The sequence below is a fragment of the Danio rerio genome, chromosome 3, assembly GCF_049306965.1.
Source record: "Danio rerio strain Tuebingen ecotype United States chromosome 3, GRCz12tu, whole genome shotgun sequence".
Classification (NCBI taxonomy): Eukaryota; Metazoa; Chordata; class Actinopteri; order Cypriniformes; family Danionidae; genus Danio; species Danio rerio.
The window spans coordinates 45650001-45669579 of NC_133178.1; the positions used below are offsets into that span (position 1 = coordinate 45650001).

The 19579-nt window shown below is 36.2% G+C and overlaps 1 protein-coding gene and 1 long non-coding RNA gene across 6 annotated transcripts in view; one reads left to right on the top strand and one right to left on the bottom strand.

Annotated features, from left to right (window-relative positions):
• LOC141381273 (uncharacterized) overlaps positions 1 to 19579 on the bottom strand; it is a 124232-nt gene that overhangs the window by 21534 nt on the left and 83119 nt on the right. The gene's annotated exons all lie outside the window — the stretch shown is intronic.
• Positions 1 to 19579, top strand: part of tyk2 (tyrosine kinase 2) — a 72635-nt gene that overhangs the window by 1359 nt on the left and 51697 nt on the right. For 3 of the 5 annotated variants that reach the window (XR_012401190.1, XM_003198153.7, XM_005164236.6), the window contains exons 2-5: positions 12430 to 12626; positions 12726 to 12849; positions 12954 to 13092; positions 16753 to 16916. Coding sequence is in view for 4 of the 5 variants with exons in the window: in XM_003198153.7 (XP_003198201.2) it covers positions 12446 to 12626; positions 12726 to 12849; positions 12954 to 13092; positions 16753 to 16916 (608 nt within the window). In the remaining variant the exon portion in view is untranslated. Of the gene's footprint in view, positions 1 to 1416; positions 1521 to 12429; positions 12627 to 12725; positions 12850 to 12953; positions 13093 to 16752; positions 16917 to 19579 lie in introns of all 5 variants that reach the window. The other 2 variants (XM_073944958.1, XM_073944959.1) reach the window with 1 other exon arrangement.

A 19579-nucleotide genomic window follows, 5' to 3' on the forward strand; every position in this document is an offset into this window, starting at 1 on the left:
TTTATTCATTTTGCCATGAAATAACCATAAGTTGCTGATGTGGCTATACATACAGTAAATAATAATAAGTAAATAAACATCTAATGTTAGACCGTATATTCAAAGTATAATCGTCGACTATAGAGAGCATGTCAGTTGTCATTGAACTGATGTGCGAAAATAAAACCAGCTTTACCTCAATAACAAAAAATATATAAATAGTTAGCATCATGGTAGACATATTAAAAATGAAGTTAATTATTAAAACATTACACATGCATTATTTACTTCATTTAAATGTTCTGGAATGTTCTTACAATCTTTTATCAAATAAAATGAGTGTAGTTAACTCAAAATATACTGAAAGTTCATTCTACTCATTTGAAAGGAGTTTCAAACTCAGTGTTGAAGGTAATGAGTTAATTAAATACCTCATTATTTCAACTTAAATGGAGTGAGTTCACAGTACTCGTTTTTTAACTCAAATGGTTTGTAGCAATCAGTTTCCTCAAATGGTTTGAGTTGCCTTAACTTATTGGGTTTTTATTTATTTATTGGGTGTTACTGTGCTCAAATTGCTTTGTTTACTCAAATGACTTAAGTTCACAGTACTTATTAGGATTAGTTTTGAACTTAAATGGTTCATTGCAATCGGTTTCCTCAAGCGTTTTGAGTTACCTTCACTTATTGGGTTTTACAGTGTATAATAATAGATATTATAATGTTCAGTGTATTAGAGTGTAGAGACACTTTTTTGATTCAGTTTTATGTATTTGTATATTGTCACAGTTTACAGTAATGTTATTTTATAAAGAATATTTCTCAGGCAAATTTAGATTACATTTAAATAGAAACGTTTTGGTTTTATGTTTCTACTGTTTGCGATTCTACTGTCCTGGTGAAATAGTGACATGTTTCAGAAAAAAAGTAGGATGGGCTTGATTTTGTCTGTTGGGAGTTGTGAGTGACAGTTTCTCCTGCCCACACTGTAGTAAACATGTCATAAGAGAAAGTTATTTTGGATTGTATGGTGATGACAATCTCATGACTTTCAACCAGCATTGGAATAAAAAAAACAAACAAGCTAATAAACAAAACATGGTAATACTTTCAGATTTGGGAGATTTGTTAATAATTTTATTGTTAAAATTTGTAATCACTGTTTTAAAGGGCATCTATGATGAAAATCAACTTTTGCAGTCTGTTTAGACAGAACTGTGTGTGGATATAGTTTGTCCACTGTCATATTGCAATGATGGAAACCCAACAAGTCTCGTTTTTTAAATTTCCTAATGTTAAAATAGTACACATGTACACCTAATGTACACATGTTCACGTTTTTTTGTTTTTTTTTTAAAGAAACTGGGATTAAAATATTAATTTTCTAAAACTCTGTGATTTTGATACGTTTATAAGTTTAAAACATTTTTAAAACAGAGCATGGATGTTTCTCAATCATAAGTACGGAAAGTTCGGACTTAGGTCCTTGGAAGTTCAGACTTGGAAGAACAAACTCCTGAGGACGCGTGGACACAATTCAGGTACTTCTTTAAGTGGAACAGCAGTGTACTTTTTAATGTCACTTACCCCACCATGGATTCATTAGTTTTACTGTACATTAACAACAAAAATGATTTAATTCTATAAAGCATGGTTGTATCATTAATATTATTATAATATCATAAATAAATATGCTGTGTAAAACTTATGCTGGATAAGTTGGCGGTTCATAAACTACAATGAACATTATACAAGTAGAAAGTACAAGATGTAAACAACTGGAGATAACGTTAAGTAATTTGGTAAACAAAATGACAAACAGCCTACAACACGATAACACAATTAAATAATAAAACAACAAAATAGCAATGGCAAAATAATACACCTGAGAACAAACAATATATTGAAAAGACAAAAAAAATTGCTGGTGGTAGATTTACATACTAGAGTTGGGCGATGTTGACCAATTTGGCATCGTAAGATGTGTAATGTGGCATCGTTGTTGTAGGCGGCGGTAAATAAATTATTTATGAATAATTAATTAATTCATAACAACTTAATTGTTTGCAGCCTACAGTTTAAACTACCTGACCCGCATGGTTTTGTTTTAAATCATAAATAAATAAAGATAAGTTACACACAAAATACCACCTGTCAAAAACTTTTTCTGTGGGACTCAGGCATGAAGTAATCTGTGTCGTTATAATGGCGTCAACAAACTTGGTTAGTAAAAAAGGTGCCCAACCAACAGGAACCAACCAACGATATCTGAGGTTTTCACTAAACTTACCAAGTACAGACGTAAAAAGCGAAAGATTCAAGCAGTGTACTGATGCTGTGACACATTACCTGATAGATTCAAAAGACCGAAGAGTCGTTAGATAGAGACAAGAATAATATCACGTTTACCAACTATAGTGAGATGCAATCCAGCGGTATGTCCTTGATAAACTGTTTGATGTGCGTATGAGTGTTTGTGTGTGTGGTCACATGATATGCGTTTTTATTAGTAAAGTATGGAAGGAAGCTTTTTAGCAACATTTGGTGAAACGCTAGTGTGTGGATGTGGATTGTTTTTGTTCTAAAATGCCTTTTTAAAACTAAAACGTATTAGTGTAAACAGGGCAGTGTGTATTTTTCTCGTGCGGGTTGCTGCTGCGACAGGGGCGGGGCGGAGGATCGTGCTGCCAGCTCAGCATAGTGATGTCTGTTGGCCATCAGCTATGGCATTATCTATATACCCAACCCTAATACACACGATGTATTAAATGTCTTGTTTTAACCACAATGGACAGAGGAGTTCTAGTGGTAGATGCGCTAAATATGACACTCCTGACTGTAGTGGCAGTACTCTGTACTACCCGCAGTACATGCGCACTGAACAAAATTATACATTGAACTAACTTTAAAAATATTATTGTAATTTTTAGTCTTTCTCAAAGTATAATTTAACTTTTGTTTAAACTTTAAAATTAAATTAATTAACCGCGTGTTCATATGACAACACAAGCGTGCGGTGCATGTAAACATACACCACGTGCTAAACACAACACCAACAGAACACTGAATGCGAGACACGAGTACACGATGAATGAAAACACTCACTGTGCACTCACACATAAGCAACACACATGTTTCATCTCAGCGCCAACTGGAACCAAAACCAACCAGACTGAGATGCTGAGAATGAAACCGCGTGATGCCGACAGAACAAAACATGAGTACAGAGCGAGCGTCCCAAGCACGCACAGACCACGATGGCGCGCGCATACAGAGACACACAAGGACAGAAAATGAGTGCTCGATCCGAGAAAACTCAAGCCGAGCACCACATACAGGACAAAACAGAGCTAGTGTCCGGACTCTGCCACCAAAACAAGAATTTACAAGACCAGAGTGGCAGAACCCTGACAGGATTTCATCTAAAATATCTTTTTTGTTCTCCAAATATGAACAAAGGTCTAAGGAGTTTGAAACAAAATGAGAGTGAATAATTAATTACAGAATTTTTTTTTTTAAAAATAGAGGCAACACCAAAATTACACATCCTAGATCTGAATGAAATATTCGTATTAAATACTTTGTACTTTATATAGTTGAATGTGCTGACAACAAAATCACACAACAATTATCAGTGGAAATCAAATTTATTAACCCATGGAGGTCTGGATCTGGAGTCACACTCACAATTGAAGTGCAAAAGCACTACAGGCTGATGATCTAACTTTGATGTAATGACCTTAAAACAAGTCAAAATGAGGCTTGATAGTGTGTGTGGCCTTCATATGCCTGTATGACCCATCTACAACGCCAGGGCGTGCTCCTGATGAGGTGGCGAATGTGAGGATGGAGCGAGACAGGATGTCTCAGATGTGCTCAATTAGTATCAGGACTAGGGAACGGGCAGACCAGTCCATGGAGTCAATACCTTCGTCTTGCAGGAACTGCTGGCACACTCCAGCCACATGACATCTAGCATTGTCTTACATTATGAGGAATACAGAGCCAACTGCACAGACAAATGATCTCACAAGGGGCCTGAGGATCTAATCTTGGGACCTAATGGCAGTCAAGGTACCTCTGGTGAGCACATGAAGGGCTGCACGGCCCTCCAAAGACATGCCACCCCACACCATTACTCACCCACTTCCTAAACGGTCATGCTTGCGGAGGCTGCAGGGAGAAGAAAGTTCCTCACAGTGTCTCCAGACTCTGTCATGTCTGTCACATGTGTAAAACACAGGTTGCCAGTGGCAAATCTGTCAATCTTTGTGTTGTCTGGCAAATGCCGAACGTCCTGCATGATGTTGGGTTGTAAGCACAACTCTCACCTTTGGACTTTGGGCCCTCTTACCATCACCATGGAGTTTCTGACAGTTTAAGCAGACACATGCACATTTGTGACCTGCTGGAGGACCTGCTTTCCAGATGATGTGACCTGCTTTCCAGGGCTCTGGCAATGCTCCTCCTCTTCCTTCTTGCGGAAAGGCAGATGTAGTAGTCCTGCTGCTGGGTAGTTGCCCTACTAAGGCCTCCTTCACATCTTCTGTTGTACTGGCCTTTCTCCTGGAAGTACCTCCTTGCTCAGGACACACAGTAGACCATCTTGCCACCGCTCGCATTGATGTGCCATCCTAGATGAGCTGCACTACCTGAGCCCCTTGTGTGGGTTGTAGACTCTGTCTCATGTTACCACTAAAGTGAAAGCACTGCCAGCATTCAAAAGTGACCAAAACATCAGCCAGTAATTATAGGAACCGAAAGGTGGTTTGTGGTGACCACCTGCTTTATTGGGGCTGTCTTGTTTATTTCCTACAATTTCCACCTGTTGTCTATTCCATTTGCTAAACAGCTCGTGAAATTGATTGTCAAATGATGCGATTACACATGTCAGGTTGATTTTTCAATGCAGCCAACTGCAAAACTTGATGCACAAGCTTGCGTTTCCAATCTCTTATTCGCATGTGTATGAATAGAAGTCTATGGGGCAAAAAGTGCAGTGTGACCACGGTTTAAGTGGGCAGTTTGATTTCACGAAAGTGTGATCGACTTTGAGCTACATTGTGTTGTTTAAGTGTTGTCATTTTTTTTAGCAGTGTATATATCTTCAGTTTTACGCTGATAGATTGGTATCATCAAGGTCTAAAAAACTTACAATAAAGAAAAAAATGACCCACTGCAAATAATGGATCTTTCAAAGTGATGTTTTATAAACAAATTTCGGGAGAAGCATGATCTGTTTTGATGAATTTATTATCTCCTATTATTCTATTATCCAATCAGCTTAAGAAAAACCCGTATAAATAGTCAAACATGTCATACCTATGTTTTCTCTCAACTTCAGCCTCCCTCCACCACCCCAACTCCACACTATTACACCTGATACCTACTTAATTCTGAGGGGGGAAGCCAGGCTAGACACTGTGCTCAGACCCCTATCTCTCTATGCTGATAAGGGGGATAACATGAGTTAGGGGGCCTTTCCTAGCTTAGAGCCCTCTCCACGGAAAGTTCACCAAATACTCGTATTCTATTCAGTCAAAAATCTGTGAGTGTGAAATCCAGGTAAGACAGCTGTAAAAATCATGATGGAAAAATCACAGTCTATTTGATGATGTCACACTTTGACCATGTATAATGTTGTGTATGCTGCAACAGGCATAATATAATGTTACAATTTTGTTGTATTTTAAAACAAACAAAACTCGTTTTCTTCTTTTAGTTTTGTTGCAAGATTTTAGTGATTCATCAGTGGTGGACACACGATTCCAAACTTAAACTTTGAAATGTGATATAATTTTGCATTAGCTTACATTTCTCATATTCACATACACATGAATTATGGTAAATAGAACAAAAGGAGTGGCATTGAGTGCATTTGTAACCCACTAGGGGGTTGTGTATATTTCAAATCTGTTGTTCAAAAACACAATTCTCAAACCTCGGGGACATTCAACAATCCAGGGTTAACTTGATATCATGTAAACCTAAACTCTTGGTTAGTCAGTGGTGTTTACTAGAGGTTGTTTGGCCAGTCTTAATTTTTTATGCTGCCACCCTAAAAAATTGTCATTAGCTTTGAAAGCAGCTAAAAACTAAAAAATTATCTTGCGTTATCTTGCAAAGATGTTTTGTGTTTTCTCGCAAAGATGTTTTGTGTTTTCTCGCAAAGATGTTTTACGTTATCCCACAAAGATGTTTAGCGCTCTCTTACAAAGATGTTTTGCGTTATCTTACAAAGATGTTTTGGGTTCCCTCGCAAAGATATTTTGCATTATCTTGCAAAGATGTTTTGCGTTATCTTATGAAGATATTTTGCGTTATCTCACAAAGATGTTTCACGTTATCTCACAAAGATGTTTTGCGTTATCTCACAAAGATGTTTTGCATTATCTCGCAAAGATATTTTGCGTTGTTTTGCAAAACTGTTTCTCCACAAACACTTCCTGTTTACTTCACTAAGCCCTCCCGTTTTTGCAGAAGTTCTCCCGTATTTTACCATTCTATCCCACTTTCTTTACATTAAAGCTGTGCGTTAACTGTTGCCTTTCATATGCAACCTCTGAACCAGTGAATGCATGTATAAGGGCTGACTGACAGACACGCTCCGTACAATAAACTGATCCCAGATCAGCTTCTGTTCACGCCATTTAAAGTGACACCTCTGTTATCAAACAAGAGCAGTAAATGAATCTCATAATGATCTATAATTAAAGCATTCCATTACTTTAGAAACTGTTTGTGCTCATTTAAGAGAAAATGAGCTGTTTAAGATAAAACATGCAGGACGGACATGTTTACATATTATTCAGTGTATTTGTCTGTCTGTTTAAACATACACTTAAATCCGAAGGTGACCTGCACTTTTGCTCTTCTGTAAATGGCGTTTAGCAAGTTAGCAGGGTTGGCATGCTGTCCCAGGAGAGAACCCTGAGCTCGGAGATAGTTGAGCCCAGGGCTCCCGCCAGGTCCATAAAGCATGTGAGGGAAGTACGAGATCAGGTGTTCTCGAGAGCTCCCCCCGGCAAAGGAGGAGAAGAGGTGGATGGGGGGTTTCTTCGGGAAAACGAAGATAAGGGAGTAGTTCTTAGCTAGGTTACTTATAGTGAGTTTGGCTCGATCTGATTGGCTAGCTAATGAGTGTAGATGAGTGGCCAGCTGCAGTCAATCATATCACATGCTCCTCTCGAAATTAGCTTGTGAAACTTCATAAAGGGATAGTTCACCCAAAAATCCTAATTCCCTCACACAATAGGTTCTAAACATATAAATATCTTTCTTCTGTTGCACACAAAACAAGATATTCTGAAGAACGCTGGAAACCAGCAGTCATTAGCTGTATTTCGATCCAAAAATGCAAATAAACTTTTTGCGATTTCTGACATGCAGTGAACGCGCAGTGGTGTTTGAAGGTGTCAGACGCAGAGCACAGACGCTCTTGATTCTGGAGGTCATTAATAATATTATATAATAACACTAATACTTAAACGGTAAGTCATTTTAGAATGACCAAAACAGTTCAGATGCTTTATAATGTGCTCAGCCTGCTGGTTTATCCATTCACACACATTTTTTATCATCACATGATCTCTTATGCAAAATCACATTTTTTTAACGCACATGCTGGAGTTTGTGCGGTTAAAGTGTTTCCATCGTAGTTTGTGTGCATCATTTCTTATTGAATTAAAAAGTTTATCCTACTCAGTTATGCATGTTTTTTTTATGCGCATTTTCAAAATTGATGTGCATCTTGGCGTTTCCATCAACCGTTTTTTTTCATGCACATATCCAAAATGCGCATAAAAATAAGTGGATTGAAACGTAGCTATTGGCATCCATAATAGTATCAAATAAAGTCAGTGGCTGTTTCCCAGCATTCGTCAGAAAATCTTTTTTTGTATTCAACAAAAAAAAAAAAAACTCAAACCGGTTTGGAACAAGTTGAGATTGAGTAAATGATGACAGAACTTTCATTTTAGGTTTAACTATGCTTTTAAAATGCAGTTTAAATGACCTCAAATTCTAGATAAAAGTGCACAGTTTCCCCTTTTCGTGGTGCTCTGTTCCATCATAAAGCTAATTATGATGGAACACTAAAAAGTCACAATGAAAGAGTTTTGCATGTCTGGACAGCATCAACAGTATTACTGTACTGAATTTCTCAATAAATCAGGTGAGTCAATGATTCAGTGAAAAGTCATTTAAAAGTTTCCAAATTATACTGCATGTAGCTTTAACAAAGATTTTTAAATTTATGTAATAAAGACTATACAGTACACTGTTATTTTACATTGCATTTGTCAATTTCTGTACCTGTCAAACTATCTATGCTCATAGTTTGTTCATTTATCCAGGTGCACTTCCTACAAAAATGTCCCAATCGTTGTAAAATAATGAAACAAATCCAAACAGAACCATTCAAGTCATCTGGTCAAACAGTTTCAATATTGCAAAATTATATAGCAGAAAGACAAAACATTGCATGTCTGCTGTTTTAGCCCTACTTTCCATTAGCTATCAAGAAGACACAAAGTTATGGCAAAGACACAAATAAATCATATTTATGTCAGTTACTGGATGTTTGTGAACATAAAAGGAAGGAGGAAGAAGAAATCTCAACATACTAGATCTGGAAAAAAGTGGTGACGGTACACTACTGATGCAGCTTCACCAGGTCTCTGCCATAAAGGTAGAGCTGCAATAATAATCAATAATAGATGATTTCAGCATGGATATGCCAATGTACCTATTCACAATAGTGCAACTGCAATGCTGAGTCTAAATTATAGTTGAGCAGCTCTACAGGTCAGGAAACATGACACTTGTGGAGTCAATTCAGAATTTGACCATAACAGAGTTAATAGTTTAGCATTTAATGTATTTTTAGGTCTGTGACTGTTTGAGCATTTTAAGAGAGTTTAAACACTCAGACACAAGAAATGTCTTTTTTTTTACATTATTTATTCAAACTTTCCAGAATTCTGTTGATTCTGTTCCCAGCTGGAATCACACCAAATATGGAGCACTGTGTCACTTGCTCTAATTTACTGATGTGATGTTTTCACCTCATGTGACTTTTTCACTTGAGTTCAATTATTTGAACTTGCACAATAGACATGATTGAGGTGAATTTTGTGCATTTGAGTAAATTTGCATTTACTTTTGCATGTAAATTTGTTTTGGACCCTGCTTTCCAGAAATCCATAAAGCACTGTTTATTTCACTTTTATCTTAGCTGTTTTGTATTCATCTGGGTTATTCTTGGGTTATATACTTACGAGAGAATATATTTACTAAATGTTTTCATACGTTCTCCAAATTTATCCACACCCAACTAATTTGATATAATGTTATATTCATTCATTTAGCAACTCGCTGACGACTTTGAGCACATCAAGTATGAAGTATACGGTTGGGTTTAGGGTTGTGGTTGGTATAGGCCAGGGGTCGGCAACCCAAAATGTTGAAAGAGCCATATTGGACCAAAAAAAACAAAAAACAAATATGTTTGGAGCCGCAAAAAATGTAAAGCCTTATATAAGCCTTATAATGAAGGAAACACATCTGTATGTATCTACAGTAGCTATATTAGCCTATATAAAAATGACTAAGTTGGCTACAAATACATAATGAGCTTTCATGATTAAATAGCCACTGAAATCAGGTGGTTGGTGTTTATTTCGTTGTCATTTAAACACTTCAGCACAGCCTCTGGTCTTTCAGTGATATTAATTTGATCATTTCTTCTTGCGGCCCATCAGAGTTCACATACCTGCATAAAAGCGCGTTGAATATCGGTCACATCACAGGCAATTGAGTATGCTGGCACTGAATTAATGTACTTGGTTTGCTGATCGGTGATGTTACCTGCCATTTTAATAGCCCTTTCCTTCACTGTCTTAGCGGAGAGAGGTATATCTTTAATTTTTTGTATTATCTTGGTTTTGTTTTTGAAGTCTGCAAATAGGTGTTCTAATATGTTGATGAATGACTCCTTCATGTAGTCGACATCTGTGAACGGTTTTTTATTATTTATTATCTCCCGGTTTGTTTACAACAGCCACCTGCCTGGCATCCCGCCCTGCTAATAGAAACCTGTGTCGCAGGCTATGACGCAAATCTTCGTTGACAGAATTGTTGAAATTAAATATTAATTCTACACACTTTTACAGCATTTGAAAACGTTAAAAATGTTTGTCCTCCTATAGAAATCATATTAAAATAAAAATATATACTAACCTTCCCCATCTTTTTGAACATTTTTGAAAAAACTTCAGGGAGCCACAAGGGCAGCGCTAAAGAGCCGCATGCGACTCTAGGGCCACTGGTTGCTGACCCCTGGTATAGGCGTTAATAACTGTGATGGTTTTGTTTAGGTGTGGGGTAGATGTAGATGTTAATAACTGATGGGTACATCGCCATCTTGCCAACAACTTAGAGTGACATGTGCGTCTCCATAACTTCAAGTTCGGCCTCTACTACAAGTCATGCCCCCTTCATGTTATGCCCTTGTCTTGCAGTCCGCAGACAGACCCTACTCGGAAATACAGCACTAATTTAAACTTAATTAAAAATAAAAATGACAAAAAAAAAAGTAAATTACAAAAATGTTTTCAATGGGGGAAATGTATGTTAATTACTGCATAAATAAACGTTTTTACCACAATCACCCCCGAACAAAATTCAAAATAATAAAATTATTATAAAACTATAATTGAATTAGCTAAAAAAAAAAAAAAAAAAGCTGTGGGTACTTTAGTTGTTCATCCTTTTTTGACCGGCTAAGACCACAAATTATATTCCCAAATAAGGGACACCACAGGATTAAAGCTGTACCAGAGACCACACCATCTAATGAGAATAATGATTTATTTCAGCTTATCCAAGCAAATGGACATTTTTCTTTTAAATTAAAGTTTTGTTTTAAAGCACTAATATGAAAACATATTTGAAATTCAATGTTGTTTTTTCTACATTAAATGTTTAACGAAATCTCATAATATACTTTGCAGAATTTAGGTTAATCATATATTAATCAACCTATTTATCATTACCGCAACCAATGTTCATTAAGTGATATTTTATTATTATTTTTTTAATTGTTTGCTCTTCAGTGCATGTGCATAATCTACAAATTATGTCCTTTCAGGTTAGCAACATTATTTTGAAAATACATCAGGTTTTATTAAAATACATTTAAAAAAGTGTTGTTAGTTGTTTACGGTGTTTCAGTAATGAGAAAAAACAATCAAAATAAAAAATGCTGTTATTTTAAAAATAAATGTTATTTCAGAATCTCAAGTAACTCCACATCACTGTTAATAACACTTTTTAAAAAAAAATGTCTAAATTAATTAGCTTTTTTGACAGAGTCAATTTTGCAGACTGTTGTGGTAATGAGATTTTTTATTACTTGTTTTGGAAATTATGCTCAAAAAGGTACTAAATGATATGTATATATGTTTTAATTAATGTTGACAAATGCTCCAGACTTTGTTTCAATTATCTGCAAAAAAATTTTTAAATTAAACCTTTTTTAAAAATTCATGTTTGAAAATTTTTAACCAAGTTTTTGTGAGAATCACCCATCTACACGTGTCCCTTGTTTATCATATTTTATGCTTTATTCACTCTCCTACAGAATCATCACAATCAGTATAAATTCATTGTTTACAAGTAGAGCTATTTAATTTATCTTGTGAAATTGTTTTATGATATATATCATGACATGAAAAATTATATAGCACAAAAACAATATTGCAATGTCGAGATATCGCAATGTCAATGCAATGTCAAGATATCACAATGTAATTGGATCGCAATGTCAAGATATCACTGTCAAGATGTCGCAATGTCAAGGTATCGCAATATCAAGGTATTGCAATGGCAAGGTATCGCAATGTCAGTACAGCTAAATGTCAAGATACCAAAATGTCAAGATATCGAAATGTCAGGATATCACAATGTCAATCTATCGCAATGTCAATACAGCAAAATGTCAAGATATCCTAATGTCAAGATATCTCAATGTCAATATATTGCAATGTCAAGATATCTCAATGTTAAGGTATCGCAATGTCAAGTTACGGAAATGTCAAGATATCGAAATTCCAACATATCACAGTGTCAAGATATCGCAATGTCAAAATAACGCAATGCAATATTTTTCTATAGTATTTTTCTAATACTATGAAACTCAAGTTTCAAACAAGTCAGGGGTAAGTACTGTAAATAATGGCAGGATTTTTCACATTCATATCCCTTTAAGGACATTGTGACGCTACAATCAAGTTCAGACGCAGTGTTTATTGCAATATAGAATAACTTCCTCAGAATGGGACTTTGTAACTTCACAGCATTCAAGGAAGTGTAAAGTGTTAAAAAGTTTTAAAAGACTGTCCCCCCCCCCCACAGTTTTATTGTAAACACACCTTAATGTCATTGACCCAGGTGCTGGACTCAATGTATGATGTATAGACGAGGACGTTCTAGGAGATCAAAGAAAGCAGGGACGTCCAAAGGACAGAGTGAAGGTCCTGGTGTCCATGTGTTTCTGTTCTGGACCAAAGATGGAGAACGATGCCTGTCTTACAAGAAGGGTGAGGTGACTGCTGAAGATCTCACCACTGAAGCAGCAAAGGCTGTGGGTAGGTTTGGGTGTGGATGCCAGTAAGAGATTTAAAATCAATAAATAAATAAGTAAATAAATAAATAAAGATATCTAAAATGCTTTCTCTTTTCCTCAGGGATCACTCCAGTCTGTCATGCCTTGTTTGCACTGTATGACCCTGCTTCATTGTGCTGGTACAGTCCAAATCACAACTTTAATGCAGAGAACCAGTCGGGCCTGTTACTGCATTTTCGTTTGAGGTGAGTGTGAAGGCGTGTAGAGATTGTTGGATTGGTATGCGTGCATAAAAGCGTGATGCGACAGTGAAAGAAAGCTGTAATCATCAATGGAAACTCTTTTGTAGATTTTACTTTCATAAGTGGCATGGATTAGGTGAAAATGCACCAGAAGTGGGCCGCTATGCATTACGGACCTCAGCTGGGACACAGCAGGCGACATCTCATTTGCTGGAGCTGAGTGCCCTGGAATACCTGTTTGCTCAGGTGATTTTTTTTTTACAGTCTCTCAAAGTAATTCAAAGAGGTTTCCTGAAACCCTTTAGTTTCATTGCCTTCATTTCTTTGTTGTTTGAAGAGAAAACATTGCAGCGTCTGAACAGGTTCAGGCTATTTAATAATTGTTAACACTTTTGAATGATTCATGCTGTTAACTACTGGCTTATCTGCCTATTATTGTGATATTAACTGTTCATCAGTAGTTATAAAGAATGATCTGAACCCAAACTTCTTCCTTACTAGCTACTACTTAGTAGCTTATTTAGCTAGTAGAGTTAGTTTGTTAATACTGTGATTTGTGACCCAAACTAAAGTGTTAACAAGCAATTTTGTTAGTTATGATCACTATGAGTCACTCTGTAAAATTATGTGATCTTGACTCAAAGTATCGCAATGTCAATATATTGCAATGTCAAGGTATCGCAATATCTATATATCGCAATGTCAAGATATCACAATATCTATATATCGCAATGTCAAGATATCACAATATCTATATATCGCAATGTCAAGATATCACAATATCTATATATCGCAATGTCAAGATATCACAATATCTATATATCACAATGTCAAGATATCGCAATATCTATATTGCAATGTCAAGATATTGCAATATCTATATATCGCAATGTCAAGATATCGCAATATCTATATATATCGCAATGTCAAGATATCACAATATCTATATATCGCAATGTCAAGATATTGCAATATCTATATATCGCAATGTCAAGATATCGCAATATCTATATATATCGCAATGTCAAGATATCACAATATCTATATATCGCAATGTCAAGATATCACAATATCTATATATCGCAATGTCAAGATATCACAATATCTATATATCGCAATGTCAAGATATCGCAATATCTATATATATATCGCAATGTCAAGATATCGCAATATCTATATATCGCAATGTCAAGATATCGCAATATCTATATATCTCAATGTCAAGATATCGCAATATCTATATATCACACTGTCAAGATATCGCAATATCTATATATCGCAATGTCAAGATATCGCAATATCTATATATATCACAATGTCAAGTGATCGCAATATCTATATATCGCAATGTCAAGATATCGCAATATCTATATATCGCAATGTCAAGAAATCGTAATATCTATATATCGCAATGTCAGGAGATCACAATATCTATATATCGCAATGTCAAGATATCACAATATCTATATATCACAATGTCAAGATATCGCAATATCTATACATTGCAATGTCAAGATATCGCAATATCTATATATCGCAATATCTATATATCGTAATATCAAGATATCGCAATATCTATATATATCGCAATGTCAAGATATCGCAATATCTATATATATCGCAATATCTATATATCGCAATGTCAAGAGATCACAATTTCTATATATCACAATGTCAAGAAATCGCAATATCTATATATCGCAATGTCAACATATCGCAATATCTATATATCGCAATGTCAAGATATTGCAATGTCAAGCTATCACAAAGTCAAGATATCGCAATGTCAAGATATCGCAATGTCAAGATATCGCAATGTCAAGATATTGCAATGTCAAGGTATCACAATATCTATATATCGCAATGTCAAGATATCACAATGTTCATACATCGCAGTGTCAAGGTATTGCAATGTCAATATATAGCAATGTCAAGATATCACAATGTTCATACATCACAGTCTCAAGGTATCGCAATGTCAATATATAGCAATGTCAATATATCGCAATGTCAATATATCGCAATGTCAAAGTATTGCAATGTCAAGACATCGCAAAGATATAACAATGTCCATATATCACAGTGTCAAGGTATCACAGTGTCAAGGTATCACAGTGTCAAGGTATCTCAGTGTCAAGGTATCGCAATGTCAAAGTATTGTGATGTCAAAGTATGGATTTGCATATTAAACAACGTAGTGCAAAATGTGAAAATTAGGGTTGCGATGGTTTGAAAATAGTATCAAATCACACCAGACACATCTTTCACCTTTTTGCAATTGGTGAATGATTGGGCTCAGCATCTTTAAAGGTCTTATTAAATAAAAATAAAGGTTTTTACATGGTAGTATCAGTATTGTAAGTTTTTAAAATATCTATAAGCTAGTGCGCACTAAAACGGTGACAAAATTCATGCTTAAGTGGTATAAAACTGATATGACATGTAAAGATTGCAGTTTGTCACTTCCGCCTAAACGCCCCAGGATAGTGAAGGGGACTCTATACTGCTCAGTGAGCCCCGTCTTTCAAATGAGATGTTAAACCAATGTGCTGACTTTCTGTGGTTATGACAAATCGGAGGATGTTCTTCGAAAAAGAGTAGGGGTTTAACCCTGGCATCCTGGCCAAATTTACCCACTGGCCTCTGTCCATCATGGCTTCCTAACCATCCCCATATCATAATTGGCTACATTATTCTGTCTCCTCTCCACCAATCAGTTGGTGTGTGGTGTGCGGTCTGGTTCAATATGGCTGCCATCGCGTCATCCAATTGGATGCCACACAATGGTGGTAGAAGAGGAGAATCCCCTAAATGTGTAAAGCACTTTGAGTGTCTAGAAAAGTGCTATATAAATGTAAAGAATTATTATTATTATTATAATTAAATACCTTCAAGAAAAAATTGGGGTCGCGAGTCACTAACATTGTTATTTTGGGGTTTCACTGTATTTATCATCAGATGTACGTTTTCACAATAGTTTGGTTTTTGTCAGTTCAAATGCAAGGAGAACAGAAACCGATCGCATGCTGTCTGAGGAAACTACGATGAAGTTTTGTTTACTTTGTTCATGATATACTTTTAAATCTATGCACCTACTTTAAAGTATATAAATTGATGCTGGGGCTTTAGTACATTCCCTAAAGTTGATGGTTAGTTACTTCTAAACGATAGATATATAACTGGACATAAAGAGAGAGATTACAGTACCATTTAACTGAGCTTGCATGTGGGATGAGGAAGTACAATATAATTTTGCAGACAACATCAGAATCATTTGAAATTGCACAGTTTGATTGCACTTTAGCTTAAGTAACAATTCACACTATTAACTACTGACATATTACCTGCCTTTTATTAAGATGTTAACGGTTTATTAATGATCTTATTATGCATCCATAATTTTACCCAATGCCTAAACCCTGCCCGAATAACTATTAATAAGCTGCTTATTAGTAGTTAATTGAGCTAAAAGTCTAATCATTGTCAGGAAGGCGGCTGTTCCAGAGTTTAGGAGCCATAAATGAGAAGGCCCGACCTCTTTTAGTAGACTTTGGTATTCTGGGTACTACCAGAAGCCCTGCGTTTTGATATATTAAAGAGCAGGTTAGATTGTAGCGAGACAGAAGGTTGGTTAGATAAACAGGAGCAAAAAAAAGAAGCAATATTTTATAATCATTACAGAACTGGATACAGGCAGCTAGTGTCATAAGGAAAAAATTAGGGAGATTGCGAGAACTGTATTTTAAAATAAATTGGAATCCATAATATTTTAAAATCTGTCACGTCTTGATAGTCGTGCTCTATTATCAAGTGTATATTGCTGTTTTTTATGTTCTTTTTACTGTCCAGATGTTCTTTACTATTCCTGTCAGTCTCTTAAGCAGCATGTTTTGATTCTCTTGCTAGGCAAAATATGATTTTGTGAATGACTTGGTGCCGTTGAATGCAGTGAGTGGAGAGGAAGAGATCGGTCGCTATCAGAATGAATGTCTGGGTATGGCTGTGCTTCACCTTTCCTACACGGCTCTGCAGACCGGCTCTTCTCTACAGGATGTGGCCAAGCAGACCAGGTGTGGCTTCAGATTTCTGTACTGCTTAGACTCTAAGCCTTTGAGGAAGACTTGAAGACAAGCTATTAGAAAGAGGAAGTTAAAAGATTTGTTTTTAAAGATTGATTTAAACGGTAGCAGAGAAACATTAATCTGTTTGCTGGTAAAGGGGTCTAAAATATCTGAGACAGGTGCTGAAAGAGACATGTTGTGGTATTTAGTAACCCACAAAAGCCTGAATTTGCTAAGACGTCCAGTATGTCAATAACCAACATTTCTATATTGCTACCTTTCCCTAATGAACACTTCTGATTAGATAAACAGCAACTCACTCATATGTCATACATAGAGGTTTAAACTGCAGTTTCAGTGAAGCTTCATAGTGCTCTGCATTTTGTGTCCATAATTTCACGCATTACATAGTCTCGTCTTTGAGGTTTATGTCAGGATGTTTCCTTAATGAGTCATTCTCTTGACATTAGGTGTGGGGGATGTATGCACATCCATGACATCATGCATTATGTTAATTTAAAAAATGATTGAACAAGGTAATTTGTGATAATTGTACAAGTTTGGAGTAGTAGCATCCAGCTATGTAACATTTTCTTCAAAATGGTTACATTAAATGTGTTTGTATTGTACACTCACCGGCCACTTTATTAGGTACACCGGTCCAACTGATCGTTAATGCAAATTTATAATCAGCCAGTCACATCGCAACAACTCAGTGAATTTAGGCATGCAGACATGGTTGAGACGATCTGCTGCAGTTCATACCTAATAGGGAAGAAAGGTGATTTAAATTACTTTAAACGTGGCATGGTTGTTGGTGCCAAACGGACTGGTCTGAATATTTCAGAAACTGCTGAACTACTGGGATTTTCATGCTCAACCATCTCTAGGGTTTACAGAGAATGTTCTTAAAATATCCAGTGAGCAGCAGTTCTGTGGGCGCAAATGCCTTGTTGATACCAGAGGTCAGAGAAGAATGGCCAGACTGTTGTGAGTTGATAGAAAGGCTACAGTAACTCAAATAATGACTCGTTACAGCAGAGGTATGCAGAAGAGCATCTCTTTAACGCACAACTCCCCCAACCTTGAGGTGAATTGGCTACTGCAGCAGAAGACCACACCGCGTCCCACTCCTGTCAGCTAAGAACAGGAAACCGAGGCTACAATTTGCACAGGCTCACCAAAACCAGATAATAAAATTTTGGAAAAAATGTCTGATCTGACGAGTCTCGATTTCTGCTCGGACATTCAGATGGTAGGGTCAGAATTTGGTATCAACAACATGAAAATATGAATCCATTCTGCCTTGTATCAATAGTTCAGGCTGCTGGTGGTGGTGTAAAGGTGTGGGGGATATTTTCTTGACACACTTTGGGCCTATTAGTACCAATTGAGCATTGTGTCAATGCCACAGCCTACCTGAGTGTTGTTGCTGACCTTGTCCATTTCTTTATGAGCCCAGTGCACCCATCTTGTGATTGCTACTTGCAGCAGGATAACAGGCCATTTCATAAAAGTGCAAATCATCTCAGACTGGTTTCTCGAACATGACAATGTTCTCAAGTGGCCTCCACAGTCACCAGATTTCATTCCAATAGAGCACCTTTGGGATGTGGTAGAAAGGGAGATTTGCATCGTGGATGTGCAGCCAACAAATCTGCAGCAACTGTGTGATGCTATCATGTCAAAATGGACCAAAATCTCTAAGGAATATTTACAGTACCATGTTGAATCTATGACACGAAGGATTGGGTAAGATTAGGTGGTCCAACCCAGTACTAATGAATGTACCTATTAAAGTGGCCTGTGAGTGTATATTTTAATATCAGTGAAAATCAGTTAACAAAATAATATACACTTGAGAAGCTGATTCACTTCTCCTTTAAAGGGGTCATCTTTTACGCTATTAGTTTTTTCATTGGGGTCAACATAGAAAAGAACACATTTTTTAAAGTTTACTTTAGATTTATAATGATTGGTCAGAGGACCAAGTTTGTTTTTATTTGTCATTCTGTATGTATTTTTTGTCCGAAATGAAAAGCCCATTTTAAAGTGTCTGTTTTTTTGGGGGTAGGCAAGGAATATGTAAATGTGTTACTTTGATCATGTTGATGTAGACCAGTAGCAGGGAACCGATTGGAAAATATAATGACTCCTTAAGTTGATTCAGAGCTGAATCTTTAGTCTTCAGCCAACTCTCTTTGAGGTTCCATAAACCTGTGTTACTGCACATTTTGAAGTATCACATAAAAAACAAGTAATGGAAACACCTCATTTCTCATGAAAATTAATTAGTTTAAATAAAAAACAAAAATTGTTTTGCTCGCTTAGGGTGATTTTGGAAAAATAATTCTGGAATAATTGTGGCTTCTCTAAATCGGTCAAAAGTAATGCTGTACTGTTAACTCTGACAGAAATTTGATTGAAGGAAGGAAAGAGTTGGGGAAAGTATTATCAGTGATGCTTGGTAAGCAAAAATGTAAGGGTTAGTTCGATTAAAAAGTACAATTTAGGAAAATATATAGACTCCTTAAGCTGATTCACAGCTGGTCTTCAGGTTCCATCAGCTTGTGTTAATGCACATTTTGAAGTATCACATGAAAAACTAGTGATAGAAAAAACACATTTCTAATAAAAATCTCTTAGTTTGAGTAAAAAACCAAACATTTTTA